The sequence below is a fragment of the Mauremys mutica genome, chromosome 10, assembly GCF_020497125.1.
Source record: "Mauremys mutica isolate MM-2020 ecotype Southern chromosome 10, ASM2049712v1, whole genome shotgun sequence".
Lineage (NCBI taxonomy): Eukaryota > Metazoa > Chordata > Testudines > Geoemydidae > Mauremys > Mauremys mutica.
The window spans coordinates 61574684-61601306 of record NC_059081.1 but is presented as its reverse complement, the minus strand read 5'-3'; the positions used below and the strand labels follow the sequence as shown (position 1 = coordinate 61601306).

The window sequence follows — 26623 nt, the reverse complement described above, 5'->3', positions numbered from 1 at the left end:
AAAGGAGATTGGGTTGTTGTTTTGGGTAATATTTAATAATGATGTGTGTGCGTTTCACTCTCTAAGCTACTTGCAGCATACCAAATTGGCTTAGATTTGGCGATTCAGAACCCCCAATCCCTTGTCATCTGTTTATAGTCCCCAGAAGCTTTTTGGTTGCAATGTTCATTGACAATAATAACGGTGAAATCGACTAGTGTCACTGCTTTGTTCTAAGCTTCACATGTGATAGGGGATGATAAATTCCCATTAGCACTATCTTATCATGTGATTATTCTCGTTTCCAGAGGGATTGCTGTAATCAGTTTCTTCAATTTTACATTAAAATGTGTGGTCTCTTATGATAACTGCACATTTAATTCACGACCTTGTCATACAAGCGGATTCCTAGACGCTAGGTTAATCCTGCAAGGTGAAAACAGCACGTTGGACCAGTGCAGTAAATCAAACAAATCTGTGGATTGTTAATAGCGCTGCATCCATCTTGCTCCCAGCAGCATTTGAGAAGTTACATGGTGTAAAACATACATCGTAATGTAAAAATGGAATTGTTTTTTATCATTAATATGGGCATTCTAAATGCTCCCAGTGGTGGGAGCCATCTTGCCAAAAGTAACCTCACTTGTGACCTAGCCAGTGAAGGAGTAGCCACATCAATCTCCACTTGGGCAGGAGGATAAATGTTTTACCACCTCCGGCATTAGGCTCCATGTTGAGAATACTTAGCAGTAAGACAGCGTCACCACTGTCAGAATACCTATATCGGTCAAAACGCTTAAACTGGAGAGAGTGCCCCCAACAGACCACGTATGTTGAGCATGTGTGTTTCAGATTTGAAACCGTGATCTCTCCGGAGCCAAAGCCACTGTAGCTCCTGCTCTAAAACCAGAAGTGACCTATTTTCTGGATCCACTTCAGATGTCACACAGGTTGGCAGAGAATGTGCCACATTTCACAAGAAAGGGATGACCTCATGAAATGTTCATTATTTAAGACTGTGGCGGGGGAGGAAGCTTGCAAAAGCTACTGATCTTGTGAAATTTCTACTGTTTGGAGTCAAAATCTTGCAAGAACAGCCCACTGTGTTTTTGATGCTTTTGAACTCCAAGCCCTCTGCCTGGTTCAACGTTAAGTCTGAACTCCAACCTGTAGCCAGCCAAGATCTTAACATCATTGCCTTAGCCCATCTGTATTTCAAATGTTTTATAGTTTATAGGTGGGGAGAAGGGTTTCTCACTATAGCCCTGAATCTGGAGAGCCTTATTCTGATTCCTTTTCCTGTGCTGAACAGAGGTCCCAGCCCACAAATAGTCCCATTGGCTTCAGTGGGTTTACTCGTGGACTGAAGTGCCAATTGGTGTAAACAAAGATATCAGAATAAGATCACAGATTATTTCTTGGCTTTTGGAAGAGGACCTACTGGGCTTTCACAGAGAAAGGCCGATGACAGAGGTGGTTCTGAAAGCATGAAGAATACCCAGCTGTGGAACTTTCTCCATGAAGGTCCCGCCTACGCTACAGATACAGCCCCGGTGGTGGACCCAGTTACATCACGGCTGTCCCCAGGAAGTTTTAAAGCACAGTTCCATTGTGCCATCGCGGCGGGACACCTCACCTCATTTTAAGAGCAGTGTGAAAGCCTTGGGCATGGTTTGAACTTTTGGTGCATTGTAACAGGATCTCCTTCCAGGATTGCATGTGTAGTATGATCAAGAGCTTAAATCTGATCACTCTGAACAACAAAGCTAGTGGTTCTAACACAAGGAGAGAGTCCAACTGCCTCCAAAACATAGACAGTAAATGTTAGAGGGGAGTGAGCTGGGAAATTCTGGGCTATGTATTGTACACGGCTCAAGCTGTCTCCTCCCAGCCCCCACACCCAAGATTATAGACAAGAAGCACTCGTCTCGCTTGGTTCTTTGTTTTCACATGCAGCCTGCTTGGCTCTGTCGTCGGTATAATGTTGCTGTCGATTGTGAATGCGGCCGACAGTGCCAGTAGCCACTAGCCACTTGGCTCAGTCGGTATCTGACCTAGAGGGTCTGAAATGATTGCAAAATATTTTACTTTGGCTGGTAGCTCGCTCGTGTGTAATACAAGAGCCATTTGCCAGTTACTGCTCTGTGCAGAAAGGGCAGGATGGCGCTTGCAGACAAAGAGCTCTCAGTATGGGGTTCAGACAGAGCAGAAGGAGGATCACCCAACTCATGTATAAAGACAACATGCCAGATCAAAATGATTCACTCCTTTCCCTGAAAATTAAAACCATGTCTGTTGGAGGAAGGCTTGCATTCCTTTTTGTTTGTCTGTAATGCTGACCGGACACTTAGCTGGCTTTCTTTAGTGTGTGACGATCCAAACTGAGCTAGGCATGCCACAAAATAATAGCAACCCACTAGATCTGATTTTTTTCTTATATAGAGTGTTTATATAAGCAATAACGCTTAGAGGTTTCCGGTCAGGATCGGGGTCGCAACGTGCTAGGTGCTGTACAAACTCCTATTATACTGCTGCACCATATGTAAAAGATTCAGGAGATTATTCTATGGCACGCTTGAGGCAACATTTTCACTGTGAAATCATCAGCCTTTGGAAAGGGATGAACAACTATCTGCATGGAAGAGAATTTAATTTGGAAGGGATAGAATAATCTGAACAAAACAGAAGGGAATGGGGAATATGGAGTAAATGGGGAAATTAAAATGGAGGTTGTACAGACCAAAATGGGGGAAGCCAAGCAGTGGGTAGGAAGACGTGTGTGACAGAGAACTTTAAATGGCAGAAAAAGGTGAGCTGTGTGTCGGGGAAAGACGTGCAGCTAATGCGGGAGTGAGGTGTGGAATCTAAATGGCATAAATGGAGTCGGGCTGGCTGCAGATGTAATCCAGCCTTAACACATTCACTTGCACTTAATCACATAGCAAACATCAGCGCAAGCAACGACAGTTTGTCTCTTTGGGAGACAGGGATTTTAGCCCAGTCTTAACAAATGCATGGAGCTGAATTACCAATGTAGCGAGGAGCAGAGGGGGAGCTAATTGGAATGCACAAAAAAAATATACAGTCATCCGCTGCCTCCTAAATTAGAAGGCAGGATATTGCTGGCGAGGGTCTGGATGCAAACACATCTAGAAATGAGCTGGCACATGACCTAAAGAAGGGTTAGTGACCACGATCCGTTTTGTCCCTAAGTTCAGAGGCCAGTGGAACAGATAAGACTTGTCATATTGGACTTTCTTGTACTAATATGGGGTGGAGGGGGGAGTATAATGATGGGATGGAGTCTTTATGGCCAAAAATAAACACCACTGTTGGACTTGCAAGGAAGATCCTTAAGCAGGGGATTTTATTCAAGATGACCCTCTGACAGATCCTGCTTGGGACTCCTTTGTGTGTCTTTTGGGATGGGTTTTTTTTTTAATTAGGATCTGGTGAGATCTAACTTCCCAGTGCTTTCATTTCCCCAGGGATCTTCAGGGCTTTAAGCAGTAGCCTGTCTCACATTGTCTTCCCGTTTTACTATATAGTGTCTTTTATCCAAAGTGCTGGGTAAGAATAACAAACCCAAACAAGCCAACCACTGGTGGTCCTGCATGAGAACAAATTATTAGAGTTACGACAAGAAGAAAAGGGAGACATCAGATCATTGGAAGCAGGGCCGGCTCCAGACCCCAGCGCGCAAAGCGCGTGCTTGGGGCGGCGTGCCGCGAGAGGGCGGCAGGCGGCTCCGGTGGACCTCCCGCAGGCATGCCTGCGGAAGGTCCACCGGAGCCGCGGGACCAGCGGACCCTCCACAGGCATGTCTGCAGGAGGTCCACCGGAGCCGCGGGACCGGCGACCGCCAGAGTGCCCCCCGCAGCGTGCCGCCCTGCTTGGGGCGGCGCAATTCATAGAGCCGCCCCTGATTGGAAGCAGCATTAAACAATAGGAGGGGAGAAAGGCTTCGAGATGGGCTTTTGATGACAATGGGGAAGAGATTTCCAAAAAGTAGGGGATAGAAGAGGAAAACTATAGTATTTAGAAATGGCAAGAGAAGAAGGAATAGTGGTAAGAAGAGTGAGAGATAACGGGAAGGAATAGGAAGTCAAGGAATAATTGGGGAAATGAGATGATTTGATAGCATTAGACAGCAAGACCAGTGATAGCATTAGCGTGTGAAGCAATATCTACATTGTATTAATGAGATAGCGCAAGTGGGTAGGAAGCCAGCCAAGCAAGAGGAGAAAGATATGAGTAGCCAAGCAAAGCAAATTGGGGAAAGATATTTGGAAGAGCTGCACAGGCAGCATGGAAGAAATCAAGACGGGAGATTGCCTGCCTTTGGCCCAGGATTACTGCTGTGCCAAAAGAACGATTCACAGCTTTATGTGATGTGTAGAAGATAATCTGCAGGGGTTAGCAACGTGAGAAGTGGGAGGGCTGGAAGGGCGACCTTGGTCACAGATAATTCCAAGCTTCCCTAGGTGTGACAACAGAAACAGTGGAAATACTTAGTGGGAGGAAATCATTTCTTGGTTATATTTACTTTGGAGTAGTTGGCTATACTTTTGCATTGCTAAACCTGAAGGGTTTTTTGTTTTGTTTTTTGTTTTGTAATTTGAATAGAAGTGAAACTAGAGTTCATCTAAACTGATTAAAATGAGCCTAGTCTGGGTTTTCCCTTCCTGAGTCTGTTAAATGTTCAGCTAGGTTTGGAAAAACCTTGCCATTTCACTTTTGAAAGTGCTCAAGTCTTATGCCAGTGAGAGCTGTGGCTGTGGAAATGGGCCCTTCAAAGGAGAATATCTACATAGACCTAAATTACCAATAGATAGAAAACATTCTAAAATGTACGTACTTTCTCTACACACCAGCTGCAGCACCATGTGAGGTCACCCATGTGACATGCCAGTCTGCTTCAGGGTACAGGAGCCACCTCTAGTGTCTCTGGGTAGCTATCTCATACCCATTCAGTCCTTGGTCTCTGCTGAGGCAGAGCCCAGACAAAGGTGTCAATTACATGGACAACAATTCTCAAGTAATGAGACCTTTGTCTCATTTCACATAGATCTCTATGTGACCATTGGCTCATAGTTGATTTTGGTTACCGCTGTCCTGAGCTGGATTAGAAATGGTGGCTGAGGGGTGAAAGACTTTCTCCCGAGCCAGTGACTTCTCAGAAACACACGTTCATTCTGATAGGACCAAATCTTGTTGTGGCACAGATGGGTGGTGGGAGGAGCCTTGTGTGGAACTGATGAGTTTTTTTCCATAGAAGTCTGGAGACTGGGTGTAGGTTGTGCTTAGTGCAATGCCATGGGGGCTCCTTGTTTGCTGTCACGCATGGCAGCTTGGGACCAGGACCTAGATAAGGAAGATAATTCCCTTGCCCTTCCCTGTGAGCTGAGGGGGCACAGTACTGCTGGAGATACTGACTCTTGGAATTGATGACCTCCAGTGGTAATCTAAGGTCCCATGGCACTTTCTGTAAAGGTAGAGATGCTAACGCTGCCATAATGAAGTCCAGGTAATTGCTTTCTGCTTACCTAAGTTCTCCCTGCAGTTTCAATTCACCTCCCATTGTGTAGTGGGATTATGCATTGTTGAAGAGTTGTTGTGTTTCTCCTGCAGTGTAACTGCATTTCAGTTTGTGGTGCCTCTGTGTTCACATACCCAACTCATGGAGGTGATGGGGAGCTTAACCTGTGAGATCATTGGATGCAAAGGCTCTACGGACACAAAACCTAGTTGTGTACTGTTAAGGTTTCACAAGATTTTTTTATATAGGAGCTAGGGGACAGAGCATGATATCTACTAAGGAGACAAGGAGCATTTCATAAAAGTATGTGACCAGTAGTAAGGGATAACTTTGGCTTTGGCAAAAGAAGAGCTGGGGCTGAAGAAGGAGGAACAATCCTTTGAAGAAGCAGCATCAGGAAAAATAAGGTCACGGAACCAGGTACATCATCACAAATGGAAAATACAGATACCAACACCATCAGCTTAAAAGCAGAATAGATGAGCGAGAGTGATTTGGCCAGGAGACAAGGCCTAGATGGAAACAACATTCCTGAACCTAGTAAGAGAAGAGTAATGGGGTGCAATAACTTCTGCCTAGACAATCAAATACCTAGCAAAGGGAAGTAATGTACTGTGCAGCAAAGCTAAGGGGGAGATTCTGATACCTGTACTCCCTTTGGGTGACATCTTACTGCTTGAGCCATCCCATTGAAATCAGTGGCACTTCCTGCAGAGTCAGGCACCGTTCAGCAGGAGTAAGGATATTTGAATCTGGCCCTAAACTGTTTCTCTGCATCGTTTTTTCAACAGAGGATGATGGAGAAATCTCTACTCTGGGAATGCATTTCACACCTAGCAAAGGTGAGAACCAGTCAGAGATGGAAACAAATTGTTAAAATGCAGTCGCGGTTACATCACCGACTGGATGTGACTGATCTGAGCATATCAGAGGAAAGCAAGGTTGAAGCATCTGAGCCACTAACAAAATGATGTGCTTGAAAGTGAAGTGCCTGGGGAGTGGATGGTGCCCCCATGTATTGCGTCCACACTGAAACAGAAGCCTGAGGGTAATAGAGAACTGCGAACCTTACGTTAGCACCCATTGGGAAAATCAATTTAAAGACAGATAAAGGACCTGGATAGGATGGGGACAACCCAGCATTGTTTCTGTAAGTTATAATTGTGCCTTTCTAACCTGCTGCAGCTGTTGGAGAGTGTGGTCAGGACAGGGTCTAGAACCAGCAGGGATCAGTTTATTTACTTTTCAAGAAGCTTTCGCTTAAGGCCATGTGCAAGGAATTTTGGTAACCAAAGGGTAAGCGATCATGTGCTGTAATGGATTAAAAACGATTAAGAGACAGGGGCTTCCATCTAAGGAGAGTTTAAGTAATAGGCTAGTCAGTTTGAAATGGAGAAGGTAGAAGCATACAGTACAACCCAAATTATCCAGACTTCTCAGAGGGCATGCAAACACCTTTGTATGACTGGGGAATCAAGCCTAGCAGGCTTAAGTCTTTCTCTGCTCACAGCCATCTTTATACATTACAAAAGAAGCCCAAAAGGGCATAAACCCAATTGTTTTGCTTTGCAAATCAATTTTAAAACAGATGAGAATTTTTTTTTTGGTACATCTGATTAACTCCTGCCACTTATTGCTACAAGATCTTGAGGCAAATGGCTGAGTACGAATTAAAAAAAAAAGATATTTATGGGCTAGAGTTTTACAGTTTGAAGCCTAAATCTGGGTTTAGGCATGCAAGTGCTACTTTAGACACCTAAACCTTTAGTTAGGCAACTAACTGTTGAATTCATATTTGAAGGTTGGGCCCACAGTGGAAAACATCTGCAGTTCTACTAGCTAAGATAACCCTTATAAGGGTTCGTATTTCAAGATAAAAGCTGATCACCAGCTGGGCCCAGAATGAACTGTTCCCTCATGGTATAATATTGCACAACCAGAAGTATAATAGGGATTTTACACCTTTCCCTGAAGCATCTGTTCCTTTACCTCTGACAGAAGCAGGATATTGGGATAGCTGGACAATTGAGCAGTCTGAGTAGGCCAATTCCCATGTCCATAAATGATTATTAATGCAGTAGAGGCTCCTGGAAGCAAAATGTTATTTAAAGGTGGATGATTTTATATAAATGCTTGTGTATTTAATAGACTGTGTATATTTTTGTTTAGTATATTATATGTTGAACTAGCAGTAGACACTATGGCTGCTTGCATAAGCTCTCAGTCACCTTTTAGTTTGCAAAACGTTCATCTTTTCAGGTGCTTGGTCTTTACCCAGTGGGAGTGGTTGGTTGTTTTGTTTTAAAGTTTGAGCAAAAACTGTTTTTTGTAAAAGAGGCAGGAGTATTGGGGAGGGGCAGGGCAGGAAAACATTTTCCCATTAGAAAACAATTTTTAAAAATTGTAACACTATAAGGACTGGGGTTGGAAAGTTGGTATTGGTCATGGAAATAGCCCTTGTGTAGAAGACTTAAGCATATCTGGTGAAAACTGGTTTGGATTGACTGAGTTATGATTCATTGAAAATTGCTCTTCACACATGTGCAATACAATTAGTACAATTTTATTAGCACTTTTAAGTGTTGCTCAGATTTCCATGAATGGCACAGTCTTTTCATTGACTTTGTGCGCTTTGGATCAGGCCCAGCAAGTGGGTATTGTCATTATAGATAAATCTCTCTTCTCCCCCCGACCCTCCATATCATAAGGTCACTAACCTGGTAAAGTTTCTAAGTCATCAAATGATACATATTCTTAGTGCATTTGTGTCCTTATTTATCACAACATAGTTAATTACACTGATGGAGTTAATTACTCCAGATGACTTATGAGCTGGTGTTCTCATCTCCCTTAGAACTGAAGAGACTTAACCATGCCTGTTTCCAAAAATCCAGATGAAATAATGCAATTCCTGATATAAACTTCCCAGCCAAGAGTTCATGCACGTTGAACGAACCCATCATAAATTGGCTTGCACAATACACCGTAGCAAAAGACTACAGCATGGCATCATAGTAGAATGATTCAACATTTTTAGCCACTTTTTTTTGTTCATTCAAAAATAGCCTTTTTACTTTTTAAAAATCAGATTTTTTTTAAATAAAACTGGAAAATGAGAAATTCTAGGGAGTTTTTCATTTTTCCCTGTCTCCTTTTTCCTCCTCTCCTCTTTTTTTCCTCCCTATTTTTCAGAGGCAAAAGGAAAAAAAAGGGTAAAAATGAATACAAAAGAATTTCAAACCAAAAAAAATATGTTCCCTTTTCAAAACCTGCAGCACTAAAAAGAATTTAAAATGTTAGCATATTTTTGTGAAAATATTTAACCATTTTCCCACCAGCTCTAATCACTGATAAGTCTTCCTGTGTTGCCTGGGATTTCTCAGAGAATCTATATGCACAGAACGAAAGTCCACGAACTATAGGTCTTTGCCACAGAGTTGTGCTTTGTGGAAATTTATGGTGTGTTATAAATAGCCCTTTTCATTACTTGCTCTTCTGTGTAACTTGCAAAAAAATATATCTCTATTGTAGGGTCCTGGAAAAATCTTTCACAGTGAATTGAAATCTTTGAGGTTTTGCCCCCTTCATCTGTTTATTTTGCTGTGGTCACCTCATCTTGCATCTCGAGCTTTTAGAGCTAAACTGAATTTGAAACTAAAAGCTCTTATTAGAGGAGATTTTTTTTTTTTTTTAGTTCTTCCAACCTCTCTGGGGACAAAAATAATGGCAGCTTGAAGCAGCAGAGAATCAGTAATTAGGGCAAACAGCAATGCCTAGCATGACTGGGGGAAAATATGAGGAAAGGAGGAGGAGAGTGCAACAGACAGATTTGTACAGCCAGTTACTAGGAAACCACATCAGCATTAAATGCAGTCTGCTAATTGGCTAGCAGTCACTGCCAGGGTACCAACCTTGGCCTGCTACACAGCTGTTTCTGCTCTCTGGTTGCTAGGCAACTGCATCCACTCCCCCCTCCCCCCCACACTTATTCTAGAGGCTAATTGGCTACTTTTGCTGCTGGTGTTGCTGCTGGGTACCAGTCTGGGCCTGCTGCTCTGCTGTTCTCCCGAGGGGTCGGGAGGGGGTGGGGGGGGGGATATGTTGGCAATTAATGGAGCATAAGTGCAAATTCTACACAATGTCTGGCACCTGTGTCCCCAGTGCTGCTCTTTAAACTAAATCCTTCTGCTCTGAGCACACATCAGAATCCTGGAGCATCTTCCTCGGCTAAGCTAATTAGACTATATTTAAAAGAAAATCAGAATTTAGAAGGCTTTATGGTTCTTTATGGGAGAATAAACGTGGTATTCCTCAGGCTGCTTTGTGTTTGTGTCGATGGACAATGGATATTTAATAAATGCTTCTTTGCAAGGAGGGTAGAAAATGGAATGTTTTCCTTTCTTTGAAATTAGTTACATGCTTTGAACCTTGTTGGTTCTACACCTGTATGTGGTGGGGGGAGGTGTATGTATATAGGAAATAAGGTAGAATCCAAATAATGTATTTTCATGCACTGAATGACTGTGTGTGAAAGACACTTACTGGGCGTTTAATTTCTCTTTCCCCACTTCTAAAATGGGCATGAATATAGCCACCTTTTTACAGGCACTTTTGAGCTTTTGGGATGAAAAGATCTATACCGTGTACATGCAAATCAGTTCTAATTTTAACACGTAATCATTCCTATGGACCTAAAAAGAGTCACAACCTTGTCTCATGGTGTATTTGACACGCCTGTCACATTCTGCCTAATGTACGTTTGCTTTGTACTGTCACCTTAGAGGCAGTAGTTATCTTTCTGGCTGGTGCCAAAATGGTAATGAATAAAACAATTCTCGTATAGGTAGAAAAGAATGATGAAACAGTTAAATACTGTCCAGTACCCTCTAGTCCTTTGTATATTCAAATAAAAAGTCATTTTCCATTTCTCAGTGAAAATCAATTAGAAGAATGAAAGGACCTTAAGAGAAGCTGAAATTGACTTTATAAGTAGTTTCACTTTTACTTAGTTGAGGAGAGGCACACAAGTTGCAGGACACAGAGGTTGTACAGCTAACCTCTAGAAGGTGTGTCTATGTGTCTTTTCAGGAGACTTTTCCAACTCAGCTGTGTGAGCCATACAATTGTAACTTGTGTCCTCGCCTGAAACTGTGGCTGGGCAGCCAGCACAGGATCTTGGACTACTCCAAATCTGTCTCTAGAGAGACTGGGGTTCACAAAACCCCATGCTCCATCATGGAGTAGAGTGTGCACAGTGAAATGAGAGGTGGGTAGTGGTGGTGCATAGGGCACGAATAGGCTTATTATTAAGGTATGAGTCTTTTGGAGGCGTCCTTGAAATCGGTCATCCTTTCTGCAACATGCTGATGCTGAAGATCACTTGGCATCTTTCATAGATATAAAGGTTTGATCTAGTGTGCTTGACCAACAATGACAGGTTTCAGAGTATGAAACTGTGTGTTCCATTCTATGCATCCGAAGAAGTGAGCTGTAGCTCACGAAAGCTCATGCTGAAATAAATTTGTTAGTCTCTAAGGTGCCACAAGTACTCCTGTTCTTTTTGACCAACAGTGTTTCCTGTTACCCAGCACGCTGCGCATTCTGCCTGATTACTACCCTTGCCCCAGTAAAGGCTCTGTTTCATTGGTACGCTGTCAAGCTCTCTGGGATGAGAGGTAAATGTAAGATACATATAATGTGATTATTGTATTAGGCTTCTTATTGTGATACAATAGGCTTTTGTTATTAAGACAAACAGCGAGCAAAACCAAATTAATGTATTACACATCTCCTCAAGGCAGTGTGGGTTGGGAACTATTCACCACTAAAATCCCACCCCCACCACACCCCCATCTGGAATTCTCTTGTTACTTCCTGTTTCACTAAAGCAATCCCAGAATGTGTTACTGTGCGACCTGTGCCTTGGATTGCATGAGTTTCAGTGACACTGGCACTTCTGCTGTGTGTGATGGCCCATTCTAGGCTACTCTCTGTGAAACAGCAAGTACTAAGGATTTTGCAGAAGGGGTGGGAAGGAGACTATTACAAGGTTCTCTAAAAAGTTAGTGAAGCTGCTCTGGTCCTGATCTTACTGACATAGCTTCCTGCTGCTTGCCCCCCCCCCCCCCCCCCCAGTTTGCTTAGGGGAGAAGTTCAGGAGAAAGATCCTGCATTTAACTCCATATTCAGTTTTGCTTTGCAGTTCACCTTTGACTATCTCTACAAGGAAGCCAGTGGAACACAAATTTCTAGCAGTGACTCTCAGCCCACACAATTTCTTAGCAGCTCAGGCTTTTGAAATTGTTTTTCTCACAAATAATCTGATTTTATCTCCAATTTTTAAAAAGGGAAGGAAATAGAATTTCCAGTTTTGTACCCGTTAGAAAAATGCACAATTGTGGGTCCTGAAACTGTGTGAAAATAAGTTACAGTGGAAGAGCATATGCTGACTTTTTATGGAGGTTTTCTAATTGTATGTTTTAAAGGTGCCTTTAAATAGTATTGAAGAATGAAAGTGATTTTTAAAAAAATTTAAATGAAGTTCAAAATGTACATGTCATCAAGGATCTATTTCCCCTTCTCCCCACATTCTTAAAATATTTTGGCTGACTCAGCAATGCTTGAAGAGAGTCTCCTTACTGTCTCACAGGGGCGAATTGAGAGAGATCATAAGGGACTTATGCCTGCACATTGCAAAGAGCTCAGTGTGCACGTGGACCCCATGAACGCAAGGATCTTCCTGCATGAATCAGGGTCTAATACTACTTCAAATAAACGTCACGATTTCACAAAAGACATTGCAACCGAAATATTGTGACTGTTGCGGGCACACTCATTCCTGGTGTATTGGGTGAAATCCTAGCCCCGTTGAAGTCATGGGGAGTTTTGCCATTGACTCCAGTAGAGCCAGGATTTCACCATGTACTTTCTTACGAAAATAGAAGAGCGCATGGAATTCATCCCTTACCATTCTTTTCTACCATTACCACTAATGAGATCAGAGGGACACCCCACTCTTAGACACCCTCTGTGGGACCAGTAGCCAAGAGAGGCTTTTAATTTGATCTACAATGAGTAAGAGTAAAGCAGCAATGAAAAGATACAGTTAGTTTTTATCCTTTGTGCACAGAGGTTCTCACGGAAATCTCTCCCTATCCCCACACTCTCATTTTCAGAATTGCTATAGGAGGGTGGGGGTGGGGGAAGCTAATCTCTTTTAGGTCTGTGGGGAAAAGGATCCCTTTTTGACATGGCTTTAAAGGTCACGGGCTCTTTTGCCTTTCTGTTATGCCACACAGCTGACTGTAAGCCAGCAGGCTGCCTGGGAGCACAAAGGAGCGCTGTCTGACATTTGGCAGAACACGGTTAATGTTACAGAGGAAGGGAAGCTGAAAACAAAACCGGACTCTATGCTATGCAAAGACACATTGGGGACAGAGCCCCTGGAGCACAGGCAACAGAGATACGTAGCATGCCACCCATACGTGTATTCTAGACAGGCCTAACAGAATTACTGGTGGCCTCTAATAAGCTAAATACGCACGCTACATTCTGAAGCACTTGGCAAATGTTAATTAGACAAATCCTGCTTCAGTCATAATGCCCGCTGATTTCAGGCAAAGACCACAGTATTTGTCAACAACCCTTCTGTTCCATAGACGATTGTACGTTAGGCTGTCTGTACCTGCCAGTTTTGAACAAGCGTCAGTGTCTCTCACTCTCTCCGTAACATATGCAACAAAGGCACAGCCACACAGAAACACATCTGCCTTGCTGTCTCCATTGCGAGCGAGGCATCTCTTCTCTTGCAGCCACACAAACTAAATGAGTTTCACCATGCAAATTACCTCCTCCCACACTTGCACACAATTTGTTACTGTGGTGCATTGCTTTTAAAAACAACGTGTTAGTTGTCCCAGTAGAGCAGCAGCTGAATGTTCCACCATCAGGGACAAGCCCAGAATATGGGGCATCATTTCTGGGTGTCCGCTTTCTATGCCAGTGGAGACTGAGGGGAGCATGCAGATCTTGCCCTGGATCTCTAGGGGAGAGCATGTGGGCTGTAGCACTCTTGAGGGCAGTGTTTGGGTGGGCCAGCATTGGGGGCAGTGTCCGAGCCATGGCTGAGATGGGCACGGGAAGCACCACCTTGCCCATGATCTAGGCTCTGATGGAAATGAAAACTTTGAATGGCTTTTTGAGTGGAAAACTCCTTTTAAACAAATTTGCCTCAATGGGTCTAGCTTGTTCCAATCCAGCCTGTGCTATGATTGTAGGGTGACCACCTATCCCAATTTTATAGGGACAGTCCAGATTTTTGGGTCTTTTTCTTATATTGGCTCCTATTACCCCCCCACCTCCATCCCGATTTTTCACACTTGCTGTCTGGTCGCCCTATATGTTTGTTCTATTTTCTCATTGTTACCAGCCAGCGGTTTCTTTAGGATTTCTTTTATTTTTACGGTCTAACCCCAAAATGGCCAGGACAAACACACTAATCAGAAGAGAATTAGGGCATCCTAAATACTACAGCACCTACAAATGTAGGCATCTTTCATGGGCCTCTTTTGCCCAGGTCTTGCAGCGCACGAGGGACCTGCTGTTCTAAGACCTTGTGCTGTAGAGCTGTAGAGGAATGTTACCTGTACAGTGCGGTGAACGTTCATGATTGGCTTAAAATACCTGGGCTCTGTTTTATACACTCTCATATGGTATTCTGGGGAAAAAAACCAACAGCACCTGCCTAGATTGAGCTTCAGGGAGAATGTGATTTGAAATGAAAATCCTGCTGCCTCTTTTTTGTTTTTCCTCAAACCCTCCCCCCTCCACTACCTTTTATTCTTTAGGGCCTGTAGACTGATTGCTTGACTGATGGATCGATCTGTGCCTGGCATTTCTCCACCTGCTGCAGCCTCATGTAGGGTTTCCTCTTCTAATAGGACCGATGCAACACATCCTTTTATGGATTTTGCTTTTCAAACCTGAGTTGAGGATAAAAGGCTTGAATTGCTGAACTCTGGTAGATATCCCAGCCCATTCTCCTCTTCTCTCCATGCCAGCTTTCCACTTTATCTTTGGAGCTGCAGAGCCTAGCTTGTAATCAATAATGTTTGGTAAATGACTAGTCACAGAGAAGCTTTCCCTACACGTACTGGGCCAAATCAGTTCCTGGGGCAACTCTGTTGCAGTCAGTGGAGTTACACCAGCAATGAATTTGATCCTCACACTCTTCTGACTTGTCCCATTTGCTTACTGTGGCGCTCCCAGTTTCGGACTATAACATATTCAGATCTCTCTCTAGTACCTGCTGAATATACTCCGTGGTAAATACATGACATGTGGAGACCTGACACGCGATATTTGGTATTTAAATCTGCTGAGAGTGAGAGAGAGATTGAAAGAAGCACATTCTTAGCAATTTTCAGAATTTTAAACAAACAAACAACTTTCCCTCCCTGCTAATAATTCCCCCTTTGAAGCTTAACAATGAAATCTGTCTCCTCACTGTGTTCTCACTCATCCCCACCTCCCCTAATGCAGCCAGCCTCTCTTTATGGCTGGGCGGCTCAGGAGGGCTGGGCATAGTGCCATGCTGCAATGTAGTAGAAGAGCATTAACATGTGTTCTGAGGAGATGTGGTAAGTCTCTGCACACGCACACACTCTGCAGTCCTGTAGAGAAAGGGGACATGGGAGAGAGGAGTTTTGGACCTCGACGGCATCCATTCTAAAATGTGTAGCACCCATGACCTCAAGGAGTACCGTCCTTGAGGTCATGGGTGCTACACCAGAGCTGCATTTGACCCCTAGAACCTGGTTTGTGGTATCAAATGGGGAAAGTGAACACAGCGGATCGGATTCTTCACTGACGTCCAACCCCTACAGCCCCACTGACTTCAAGGGAATTGCATGAGAGAGAGTTCCATGCGGGATAACAGCTGATAAACATATGGTCGGAAAGGTGCTAATCAGTCACAATCGCCTGTGCGATTAACTTGATTTAAAGAAAAAACTTCTCCTCTTGCGCTTGCAGCACCGAAAACATCATTTGCACTTTATAATCAACTAAGCAGGTGCATCTAAGTGGGGATACAAGACATGGGGTCTGAGTGGGAGGAGATGCGCATGCTATGGGTATGTGTGTGTGAAAGGCAACTCCTGAAGGCCAGAACTAGAGCAATACTTTTCGTTAAGTGTCATTTTAAGCACTGTGGGTTTAATTACATGTGCAGTTGTACACCTATTTGCCTGACATGCATGGGCAACCATGATATCTGTGCACAGGAATAGCCACTTGCATGAGTAGTAACCAAATTTGTGCACACAACCCTGACTGAAGGAATTGAAAACAAGCCTACGGCAACGCAGCTGTGGGGGTGTTTGGGTTTGTTTATTTTTTTAAAAAACAAAACATTCTGATGGTTTTGAAATATTTCTTTCACCAAGGCAGCATAAGAATTTAAGATGTAATGAAGTTGGGGCCTAATCCAAAGACCATTCAAGTTGATGGAAAGTTTCCTATTGACTTCAGCAGGCCTTGAAACAGGTTCAGAATGGTCAATTGCTTTTGGGAGTCTGCCATAGATTTGAAGAGTCTGAGTGAATACAAGTCATTGGTACTTGCGTGCTAGGCAACAAGGGGTGGGGCAAATGTGGGGCAAAAAATCAGTGGTACTCGTGCCCTATGTGGCTAGTTGGGAGGCAAAGGCCTGGCTGGCTGGGGCAAAGGAATGGGTGCTTGTGGGCAGTACAGCTTGATATGGGGAATAGGGCTGGCTGGCCAGGTGTGGGGCAAAGGGCGGGAAGGTTTAGGCAGCAGTAATTTCATTGCGGTGCTGACTGATCTCTCTTCCCTCTGCAGGTGAGAAGCCTTACAAGTGCTCGTGGGAAGGGTGCGAGTGGCGTTTTGCACGAAGCGACGAGCTCACACGGCACTACAGGAAACACACAGGGGCAAAGCCCTTTAAATGCAACCATTGTGACAGGTAAGGCAGCCTTCTAAATCTAGTGTTCAAGCAAATGTACAGCTGGTGAAAGACAGCACACTGCCAGCCCTCAGGGACCAAAGCCTCTGGTTTTCCACATAGCATACACAGCAGCCGTGCATGTTTCCTTACAGTGCATCGCCAATGGTTTTTTTTGCCCTGAAACCCCTCTCTTCCTCAGGGGCCAGCAGGAGTGTCAGGAGTGGTGGGGGGGGGGGTGGGAAGAGGAAGTTTGTCCGCTAGCAACTGGGCTGAGACCAGCAGCTAATTTCTGTACCTTTTTATCTTATGGATACCTAAGCAGAAGCATGGAGTCAAGGCCAGATTGTGGTCCCAGCGAAGTCAATGGGAGTTTTGCCATTGACTCTGACTGGAGCAGGATCTGGCCCAATGCACAGCTTTATTTAGGAAAATCTCACTTTAACGTGCATAAACTCTACCCAACCTGCTAGCCGCAGCAACATCTTGGCTTTCCCGCTCCATGATCCCATGCGACTTGGGCAACAACAAAAGACTGAATTCGCAGCTGCCCTTCCTCGCTTACAAAATTGTGATTAGGCTCCACCTCTTGGCTTCCTGGTCCCTGTAAAGGAAGTCACCTGGGGACTGTCGAACCTCACAAACCAGTGGGTCAAGCAAGTCAACACAGCCTAAGATGGGGAGTAAGTGGTGAGATCTCCACAGGTTCTCAGGTGAATGGCGAAGGAACCCAAGATATAGAACCAAACCGAGGGGACTGACAGCATTTTCCCTTTTCTGCATGTTAAATCTATCATTGATCTTCTGGTTCAGTTAACTGAGCACACAGCCCTATGTTTGCCTCTCTTCCTAGAGACAGTTGGAGGGACAGTTCCTGGGGAAACAAAGGGCAACATTTTCAAAAGTGCCTACGTGATTTAGGCACATCTGAAAATTTTACCACAAGGATTTTGGGTGAAATCAAAGGAGCCATTACTGTTCACACTGACTGAGAATCTAGTCCTCTTGTCTTTAAATCACACACTTGACAACCTCCATTTTATGTGGTACTGTAGATTTAATATTTTGTCATCTGTCTTGTTAAGCACCTAGATCCAGGGAGAGGTACCCATAGCCAGCTTTTCCAAAAAACTCCTCATCCAACAGCTCTCATTGGGGCAGCTAAAAATGAGGTGACAGGGTTTGCCTCGAGAGCTGTCTGCTCAGCATCTGTCATCCAGAACAATGGGAGCTGTTGGCTGCTGATTCCTCTTGAAAATCTGGCTTCTTCATTTCGGTGCCTGAATGGAAGCAGAGCTCTTTTGAGAATCTGGTCCCAGTTGCGGTTGCTGAGCATTTTTGAAAATCTGGCTCTTTAAAATAAATATATAATTGGTGTGGAGCAAGAGAGACACACTACACAAGGAATCACATCTGACAGTACTGATGTTATCAGACAATAACACCCCCTCCCAAACTGGAGGATGGCAATGCCCACGGTGAAGGCTGGATCCAGTGTAGGCATAATCAAATCATGTGCTTGCATCCGAACATGTTATCTGGCTAATCCTATTTATATATATTTTTAAGAGGCTTAAGAAAATTACCCATCTTTTTAATGCAGCACTAAGGTTCTCCGTTATGATAAGAAATTGGTTTGTAATACAATATAGAGTTTATAAAGCCTGTGGGCACACCAGACTGGCCAAGAGCATGCACAGAAAAATGATACACAGAACATAAACAGGGACACATCCTTTGATGGGAAGGAAATTTGATCATTTGCACATCCTGTCTTTCCAAGATCCTCCTCCTCCTCACTCCCCTGCCCCCAACCAAGGGCTTCCTCTCTCTTTTATCCCTGGATTATCTCGTTTGCTCATAATGATAAAGGATAAACCAAGCACAAACCCTCTGGATTCTTGCCTTTTTATAAGTATCTCTGTGAAGTAGAAGAACATTGGTGTTCTTCATTTTTATTGTAAGAGGCTGCTTTCTGCTGGTCTTTGCTCTTTAAGAACCGACCAAGCCCCCCCCAGTCCCTTAACCCCCAAATAAACAAACCACCCTTTTTGGTTCCTGTTGCAAAAAGACAACAGTTGTGATCATTCAGATCCAAGGAGATCTCACCACCTACTATTAACACCACAATCTCCTTTAGTCGTTTGTCACATGTCGAGTTGGAAGAATACCACCCCTCTCTTTTTATCTAAGTGTTTTTTCTATAGCAACCCCCATCACAGTGTCTATTTGCGGTTTTATTCTATGAATTTGTTTCCTTAAAATTGTCAATTTTTCCTCCTTTGACCAGAACTATGGCTAGGTAAAAAGTATTCACCAGTTTAAACTGATCATATGTGGTGTAATCTGTCCACCAGTTTCCCACCGCCCTTTCACTGAGTCTAGTTTGGGAAGCTCAGGGACTCGCTGTGTTCAAAGTGGTTCAGAGTGATGGCCCTTTACGTCGCTGGCCTGCTTTGGACTTCACACTTTCTTTCCTTTCTCTTCCTCTTTCCAAGTGTGCTAACCTCCCCCTACTCCAGGCCTGGATTCAGGTATGCCCTTAAGCACATACTTCAGTCCAGCTGTATTCAGGAAAACATTTAAGCACGTGCTTCAAGTTAAACAGGTGCTTTCCTGAATTAAGGTCCCAGATAGAATCACATTTCTCCATCTCTAAACTGCTGCCTCTTAGATTTCTTTTTAAGTTCTTCCTTTTCACCGTCCACTAATGACAGAAGGGTCCTTGCCTACAGTAAACATCCTGGTTTTCTGAGCTTTAAGTAGCCTTAGGTACATCTTTCAGGAGTCTTGATGTAGTGTAAACCAACTGCACACCACTCTTCAGAGGTGAAGGCGAGTACTTTGGCCATCGGAGCATGAAAATGGTGATTGAACTACCAGTAGGGGGAGTGTTTATGTACGTGATCCATCAACGAGTCCATTGAAAACCCCTCTTTCAGGGCTGTGGGTTTACACCACTAGCCTTTTGGATTGTATTCATGCTATCAGCCTAGAGGACAATTTTAAAAACAACACATATAGGTCGATTCAGGTGTTATAACTTTTAGTGACAAAAGGAAGTGGGGGTGGGAAGACAGGAAGCTAGAAGTCTGTCACTTTGTTTTCTCTCTCCCTAAGTGTGCACGCACACACACTTTCTCTTTTTCAAACAATGCTGGTGGCATCTTTTTAAAGCACCGAAATTTCAGGCACACACAGTCTTTGGCGTAAACGGGGGTGCTGAGGGTTTTGTAGCAGACCTTTGGCCTTGGGTGTAAACACAATCCCCTTTCATGACAAAGAGTTAACAGCTGAAGTTTCTTCTGGAAAAACAGGATCCTTTTAAAATGAAGTGTTTAGTTTTGCCCCCACGTCTTACAGGACACAGATCGTATTGTAAATGTTGGTTGGCAAACTACCACCGATGTGAGGAGCAGCATATGTACAGCGAGTGGTGTGTGCTTTGGAGGCAGCAGGGGAGATAGCAGAGGGAGCTGAAGTAGCCCAGAAGGAAATGAAAGAGTCCCCAGGGTGGCTGAGGCACCATGACCGTGTTGGTTATTGGAGTTGCCGAAGAATTAGTTGAGAAGCTTTTCAGAACCATGGGTGACTTTACATACCCTATGTCAGGACACCTGGGTGAGCCATGGCCATAGCTGTCACATGTGTTCAACTGAGGGAAACGTGATGTAAAACTCTTCAACTTTATTCTAATATATATATGGGTATCCTCCTGGACTGCAAGCGAAGACCCATGTGCTCCCCTCCACACAGCTGGAGGGGTAGGTAGATTGCTAAGAGGCCCAAATCCCACTGGGCAGGATCTGGGCAGAGGAAAAAGATGGCTCAACATTATATTCTCTTCCCATCCCAGCTGCCTCCTCTTGTTGCTCTGCAGATGCGGAGATGAAACCCAGCAGCATGTTTGGGAGTAGGCAGTTTATGTCCATGCAAGCCCATCAGGAATTATGATATTTTTATGCACTGCTAGGAACAATGCAGGGACACATGCAGCCTTTCTGAATCCTGGAGGGGGTACGTGCTGGGTGTGGGTACAACATGCAGCAAATAGAGATGGCAAAATTGTGGAGACAGAGACTTGTCCAGTGGAAGACCAGAGATCCACAGGATTTTCCTTCATGGATCCCTATCTCAGAACCTATTGAGGACAACTGCCCATTCTGGGCCAACTCTACAGCCAGCACCAGTTCCAAGAAGGGAAAATGTGGCTGGACCTCAGCAACTTAATAGCTGCAGATGTGTCCTGGGCTTTTTGATGGTAGGATTTAGCTGTAAAATTTTGTGGGGACTTACCTAAGAATGGCCATACTGGGTCAGACCAAAGGTCCATCTAGCCCAGTATCCTGTCTTCCAACAGTGGCCAATGCCAGGTACCCCAGAAGGGATTACCTGTTCTGTTCATTATCAAGTGATCCATCCCGTTGCCCATTCCCACATTCTGGCAAACAGAAGCTAGGGACACCATCCCTGCCCATCCTGGCTAATACCCATTGATGGACCCATCATCCATGAATTTATCTAATTCTTTTTTGACTTTTTTTTTCCCCAGTTGAAACTGTTGTCCTCCTCTAGGAGCCTCCCCAGTAGATGAAGTTAACTGAGTTACTAGCCGGGAAAAAGCCCGCAGGATTAGTTATGTATCATTTTATTAGGTGTAAAAATATATTGGAGCAGAACATACGGTTATTGATACAAAACAAAGTTTTGGTTCTGTTATTAACATTAACAAATCTTGCCATGTCAGTGACTCAGCAAACTTTTAATCAGAATTGCTTCTGGTTATTAGCAGGCACCTGAGAGAAGCAATGGTCAGGTGATGGTCTTATGGCTGATCATAGTCTAAAATGCCAGCTGGTGCCTTTCTTACTGGCACCCAGGCTTGTTTTGGCAGCTGTAATATCCATAGCATGCTGCTTTCTCCATTATCCTGATGAGAGGGATAGCTGTCCAGGGATATATTTGGTACCCTGCAGCTGGACAATACTAGCTGTGGTGGGCCTTGTGTATTAGAAACCCACTGTCCATTGTAAGGCTTTCCTCTCTCTGTCTCTCTCTATCCAGATTTAATGCACATACTTCACCCTGGAACTTAAAAGAAGGCAGGATTCTAAGTCCATACCATACTAAAATTGTTCTTTTTAATTTTTTCCTACTCTGCTTTGTAAAGAAGCATGGACCAGATCCTCAGCTGGTATGAAACATAGCATCATTGATTACACTGGAGCTATGCCGATCCATTGAGGATCTGGCCAAGGTAGTCTTCTTGCAGATTTTCTGCTCTTACAAACATTTATCATATTTGCTCACCCCTGCATACAAGTAGAAGTAGGCACACAGAGAATCAGAGAATAATGCCAAAAGGACAGACTAAGTGCACTACCAAGTCTTTCCCCTCTGATTTTCATGATTCTTTTTTCCCTTATGCTGAAGGCACCTATGGGACCTGTTTATCTGGATGTTTTTCTTTAAACTTTAAAAAAAAAAAAAAAGACTGAGTTAATTTCCTTACCTGCTTCTTACTGAGAAATGCAGACAATTACATTATTACTTTGATCATAATTTATTCAGCCTAAATCTGTTTGTGTGCATGACAAATTCTAGCAACAAGCATTTAAAAAAAAAAAAAAGCGCGTGCCAGTGTTTATTTTGTAATGTAGCTTTGTGTGGCAGTGCATGAATTTTCAAAGCATCACAGACAAGTTAATTCTGGAAGTGGTCTGCCACAATGTCCACTGCGCTAAGATTCCGGCAACAAGCAGCAAATGTAATTTGTGGTGGATTCTTTTTATTATTACTAAATATAACTTAGAAAGTGTCTTACCGGTTAGGGTGACAAGAGTGAAGGCCAAGATTTTCAAAAGTTCCAATCGATTTTGGGCATCTCAGGTTTTGAGTGCCCAGTCTGAGGCATCTTAAAGGGGCCTTATTTTTCAGAAAGTGCCAAGGACCTGCCCTCTGGAAGCAGTCCTCTTTAAAAAGGTATCACTAGGCACTTCTGAAAATCTTGGCCTAAGGCTGCTTTGTATATAGTGGCATTTGGGTGGCCAGTGTGAAATGAGTTGCTGCTCTCAGTCCAATTCCTAGCATATCATATTTGGCATTAATGTTCGTTCTTCCTTTTGGAAATGTTAGCAGAAGGGTCAAGGATCGAATGGCCATGAAGAAAGAATTGCCCATTGTCCTCAAAAGTTCAGTCACAGTGAATACATGTTGGTGGAGCAAAGCACTGTGTTAATGTTGTGATTGGAGAGAGGTTTTCATTCTCTAGGGCTCTCATTCTGAGAACCTTTCATAAGCACGAACATGCATCTACATTTGTAGAAGTGCCAGCATGTTTTGCATGCGGACTAAAAATAAGATGGCCTTGGGGGATAAAGCCCAGAACCGGGAAGTGAAAGACCTGGATTCTGTTGCTGGGTTTGCCAGACTTCTTGTGGGACCTCGAGCAAATTCCTTATCTCGCTGTGCCTCAGTGTCCTCATCTATAAAATGGGGATAATGCCTAGCTTCATCTCAGGGATGTTGCAAGACTACCGTCATCAATATCTGTATAGCACTCAGGCTCTCTGGGTCAGATTTTCAACAGAGCTCTGCTTCGATTTAGGTACCAAAATGAGCAGCTCAGCCCTCAAATCTGGCCTCTTATTTTGATGCCCAAATGGGTGCTGAGGTCTTTTGAAGAAATGACCACACCTAAGGGTGCTGAGCACTGGAAAATATGCAAAAATTATTTAATTTTATTACTACAGCTACTTGCTTAATGAGTTAGCTTGCCCGTTCCCCAGTTTCTAACAGTATGAATCTGGTGGGGTTGGAGTGAAGGGAGAATAATCTATTAACGAAGAGCCAGCATAGCTGCTTATCTTGAATGGTGGAGGGGAAGTCACCTTGACTTTGTGACCACATGTGGCATGTTCCTGGGTGAACATTGTTCTTGTGCATGATGGTGGAGGAGCAGAAAGGCCTGTTTTGTAAAATCCTTATTTTGTTTGTTCCACAGGTGTTTTTCCAGGTCTGACCATCTTGCCCTCCACATGAAGAGACACATCTAAGTACCTAAAATCAGTCAGCATGGCATAGATGTCAGCTGAGCTAAAAGACATGGCATGAAGGGTGGAACTCAGTTATAACCCGCTGCCTTGCAGAAGAAGAGAACTTGATCACATGTAAACCTCTGTACACAGACCACACACTCACACTGTCATGCACCCAACTATACTTAAATATGTACATCTGTTCTTTATGCCTTGCCCCAGCTGGATGGAAGAAGGTGCAGGAGAGGAGATGGGGTAGAGGTGAAGTCAGTAAGATAGAACAATTGCTTACAGTACTTCATCACCCTTGGATTTGTTTCCAGCTATTGCCAGTAGAAATCAAAGTAAATGGAAGAGGCTTCTCTGCAGGTGGACAGCAAGAAGGAGGGGCTTATTTAACTCGCTTCTCAATGCAACTCCATAGGAGAATATGTCATCTTGAAGTTGCATATTTGTAGCACTAACTTTTCTTTTTAAATAGATGGGGGTGGGAAATAATGACCTAGAAAACCAAATCCCAGTTTGGTAGCCAAAATTAACTTCTTGGTTCCTTTGTTCTTTGTCTGAGAATTCCTAATGCTCGACACGTCAAACTTCTCACAGACACTTTGATCTGTTTTGGTTCTTCCTAGAACTGAGCTATTAAGATCCTTTTACGTCAATACCAATAGCCTTAATGGCAGTTGACTGTGGAGTGACACCTGTGACATATACATCATCTGTTTGGCCTGAGTTTATGTAGACTTCATGGAGGACAATATTTTTGTTTGGGTATTTTTGTGTTAACTTTTTTTGGCTATTGCATGCCCTATGCACTGGTAGGGATTATGGAAGCTGCTGGCATGACTGGAAAGCAGCCAAAGGAAGAGTCCCTGAAACACCACGTTATATCTCCATAGGCATCACCTTATTGCCATAGCTAGGACTTCTTGTTTTGTCTAATGAAAACTTGAAAAGCTCACGTGGAAGCTTAGACATTTTATCTTTTCTCCATGAACAAGTGATCTTCAGAACTCCTTTTCTTCACCTGCTTATCTGTCTTGGACTGGCCAATCAGGCATGACTACAGATTTCCTTCAGCACCATGTGAGCATGTTGGCTACAATCCACAGTGATTGACAAATTGTGTTGCGTGTTCTTGTTATTCTATTGACCAGTTTAAAACATTGGACTTTTATTTCTTGAAAGAGCACCTGCAAACATTTATTTTCTAAGCCTAACTTGGTTAAGCATCTTTAAAAAAAAAAAAAAAAAAGCCAAAAATACTACTCCAGTCCCAGAGTGGGAAGGTGAGACCGCTTCCAAATAAAGTGGCTTCATTCAGCATTAATCTTTTAAAGTAAAGATCACAGTCCTCCTTTGCCATTCATGAAGGTGATGGTTTAGCCCACTGATATAAAAAAAATTGTAAGAATATTTAAAGGGTGAATGAAGGGTTGGCTTTTGTGCACAGCACTGAGGATTTTCCAAGTGATCGGTCTAAAGTATTGGTAGCATGGGTCCTATTCGACCTTCAGTCTGTACCATCCAGGATCAGTGGAAGCCTCATGCTCACCCTTGAATCCTGTAGATAATTTGACCATCTTGGCTCAAAGTGGACTAAATTTCTTGTTTAAAAAAAAAAAAGTTATATATATATACACACAACTTGCATTTATAGCAAGTTGGCACTGGCCCTAACTCCAAAGACTGCCTTTAGGACCATATAAAATGGCCTATGCAAGCAGGTGGGGTGGTCATTAGGACAGGTTGTATATTTTGTATATTCTGGGACCCTCCCTACAAGACATGTCTAGAAATGAAACAAAATGGCATGTGGTCCACAAATGGTTGCTGCTCTTTATACTGTACTAGCCAACTGCCCTCCTTTGACTGTTTTGACTCATTGACTGTTAAATATTTCCCTTTTGGGATGCAAAACTGAACTCTTAAAAAAAATCCATAGCTGTAAAACGCAAGAGCAGTCACTGGAATCATTGGTACTTGCGTTCTCAGCGTTTGCGCAACCTTTGTTCCAGTCAGAGATTGAATCTACCTGAAAGATGTTTATTTTGCTCACAGTTTTTACAAACACTGACTGTCAGTTGGACACTTTGGTGAGGGATATGATATCTGGCCCATATGGCATGAGATATGGACCAAAATCTAACCATCTTTTTAGGGGGCAATGATGTAACAGTGAAAAAGGTAAGAGAAAATTGAGTTTTAGTCCAAAGATTTAAAAAACTAACTATACTATTAAAAAAAATTACTGGAGCACTGCTTGCTGACAATCTCGTCGTTCTCTACTTCTGTATTTGCATACTTCTTATGGCCATTCCAACCAGGAGTTCAGTTGGGTTCTGAGGGCCCTACCACCCAACTTGTGTTTGAATATGTGGAGCATCTTACCAGGATGTGTCATGGGAGCTTGAGGATACTTGAACCTCAGTTGAGTGAAACTATAGAGCATCCATTCAGTGCATTGGATAAAATTATAGTAAACTCTAGAAGAAATTCATTCCCATAGCATCCTACAGTACATGTGCACATACCTGCCACTACATTAGTCATTGGCTATGAACCTGTATAAATATTCTCTTCAGAACTCTAGGTACTCCTGCCTCTAGAAATGTTACTAATAGTCCAGAAGACTTAATTTTAAAGGCAATTTAAGTACAAGGCTATTTTAAAAATGAAAAAAAAAATGGAGAGAAAATATTTGCTTCCTCTTGTCACTTGAGGTCTTGTTGACATCTCATTTAAAATATAGCAGAACAAGGGCCCTTTAGATAAATATCAAAATTTTTTGAAATATTTGGAAACTCTTTAGTTTCTACCGATAGGCCTGAATCAAAATCCTGGATCAAAACACCCCAAAACCATAGGAAATAGGTTCAGAATCCAAACCAAGACCGGGATTTCTCAGTTGGGCCCTGTCAGTAATGGTCCTCTAACTTTGAAAGAGAAATGTTGGGTTTCAAGACCATCACTGATATAGTTCAGAGACATTTGTAATCTGCGTATATTGTGTCTCAGCTCAGTGCACTCTGTCAGTCATTTTATAGCAGAAAAAGCTTGTTCTAGTATCATAGAGGACAGTGGGTAAAGCAAACAGTTTGTTCA

General features: G+C 43.2%; 1 protein-coding gene across 2 annotated transcripts in view; it reads left to right on the top strand.

Moving 5' to 3' along the window:
- Positions 1 to 25996, top strand: part of KLF7 (Kruppel like factor 7) — a 67526-nt gene extending 41530 nt beyond the window's left edge. For both annotated transcript variants that reach the window (XM_045031830.1, XM_045031829.1), the window contains exons 3-4: positions 16379 to 16502; positions 23485 to 25996. In XM_045031830.1, coding sequence (XP_044887765.1) covers positions 16379 to 16502; positions 23485 to 23522 — 162 coding nt within the window. In that variant the 3' untranslated portion in view covers positions 23523 to 25996. The remainder of the gene's footprint in view (positions 1 to 16378; positions 16503 to 23484) is intronic.
- Positions 25997 to 26623: the final 627 nt, after the last annotated feature.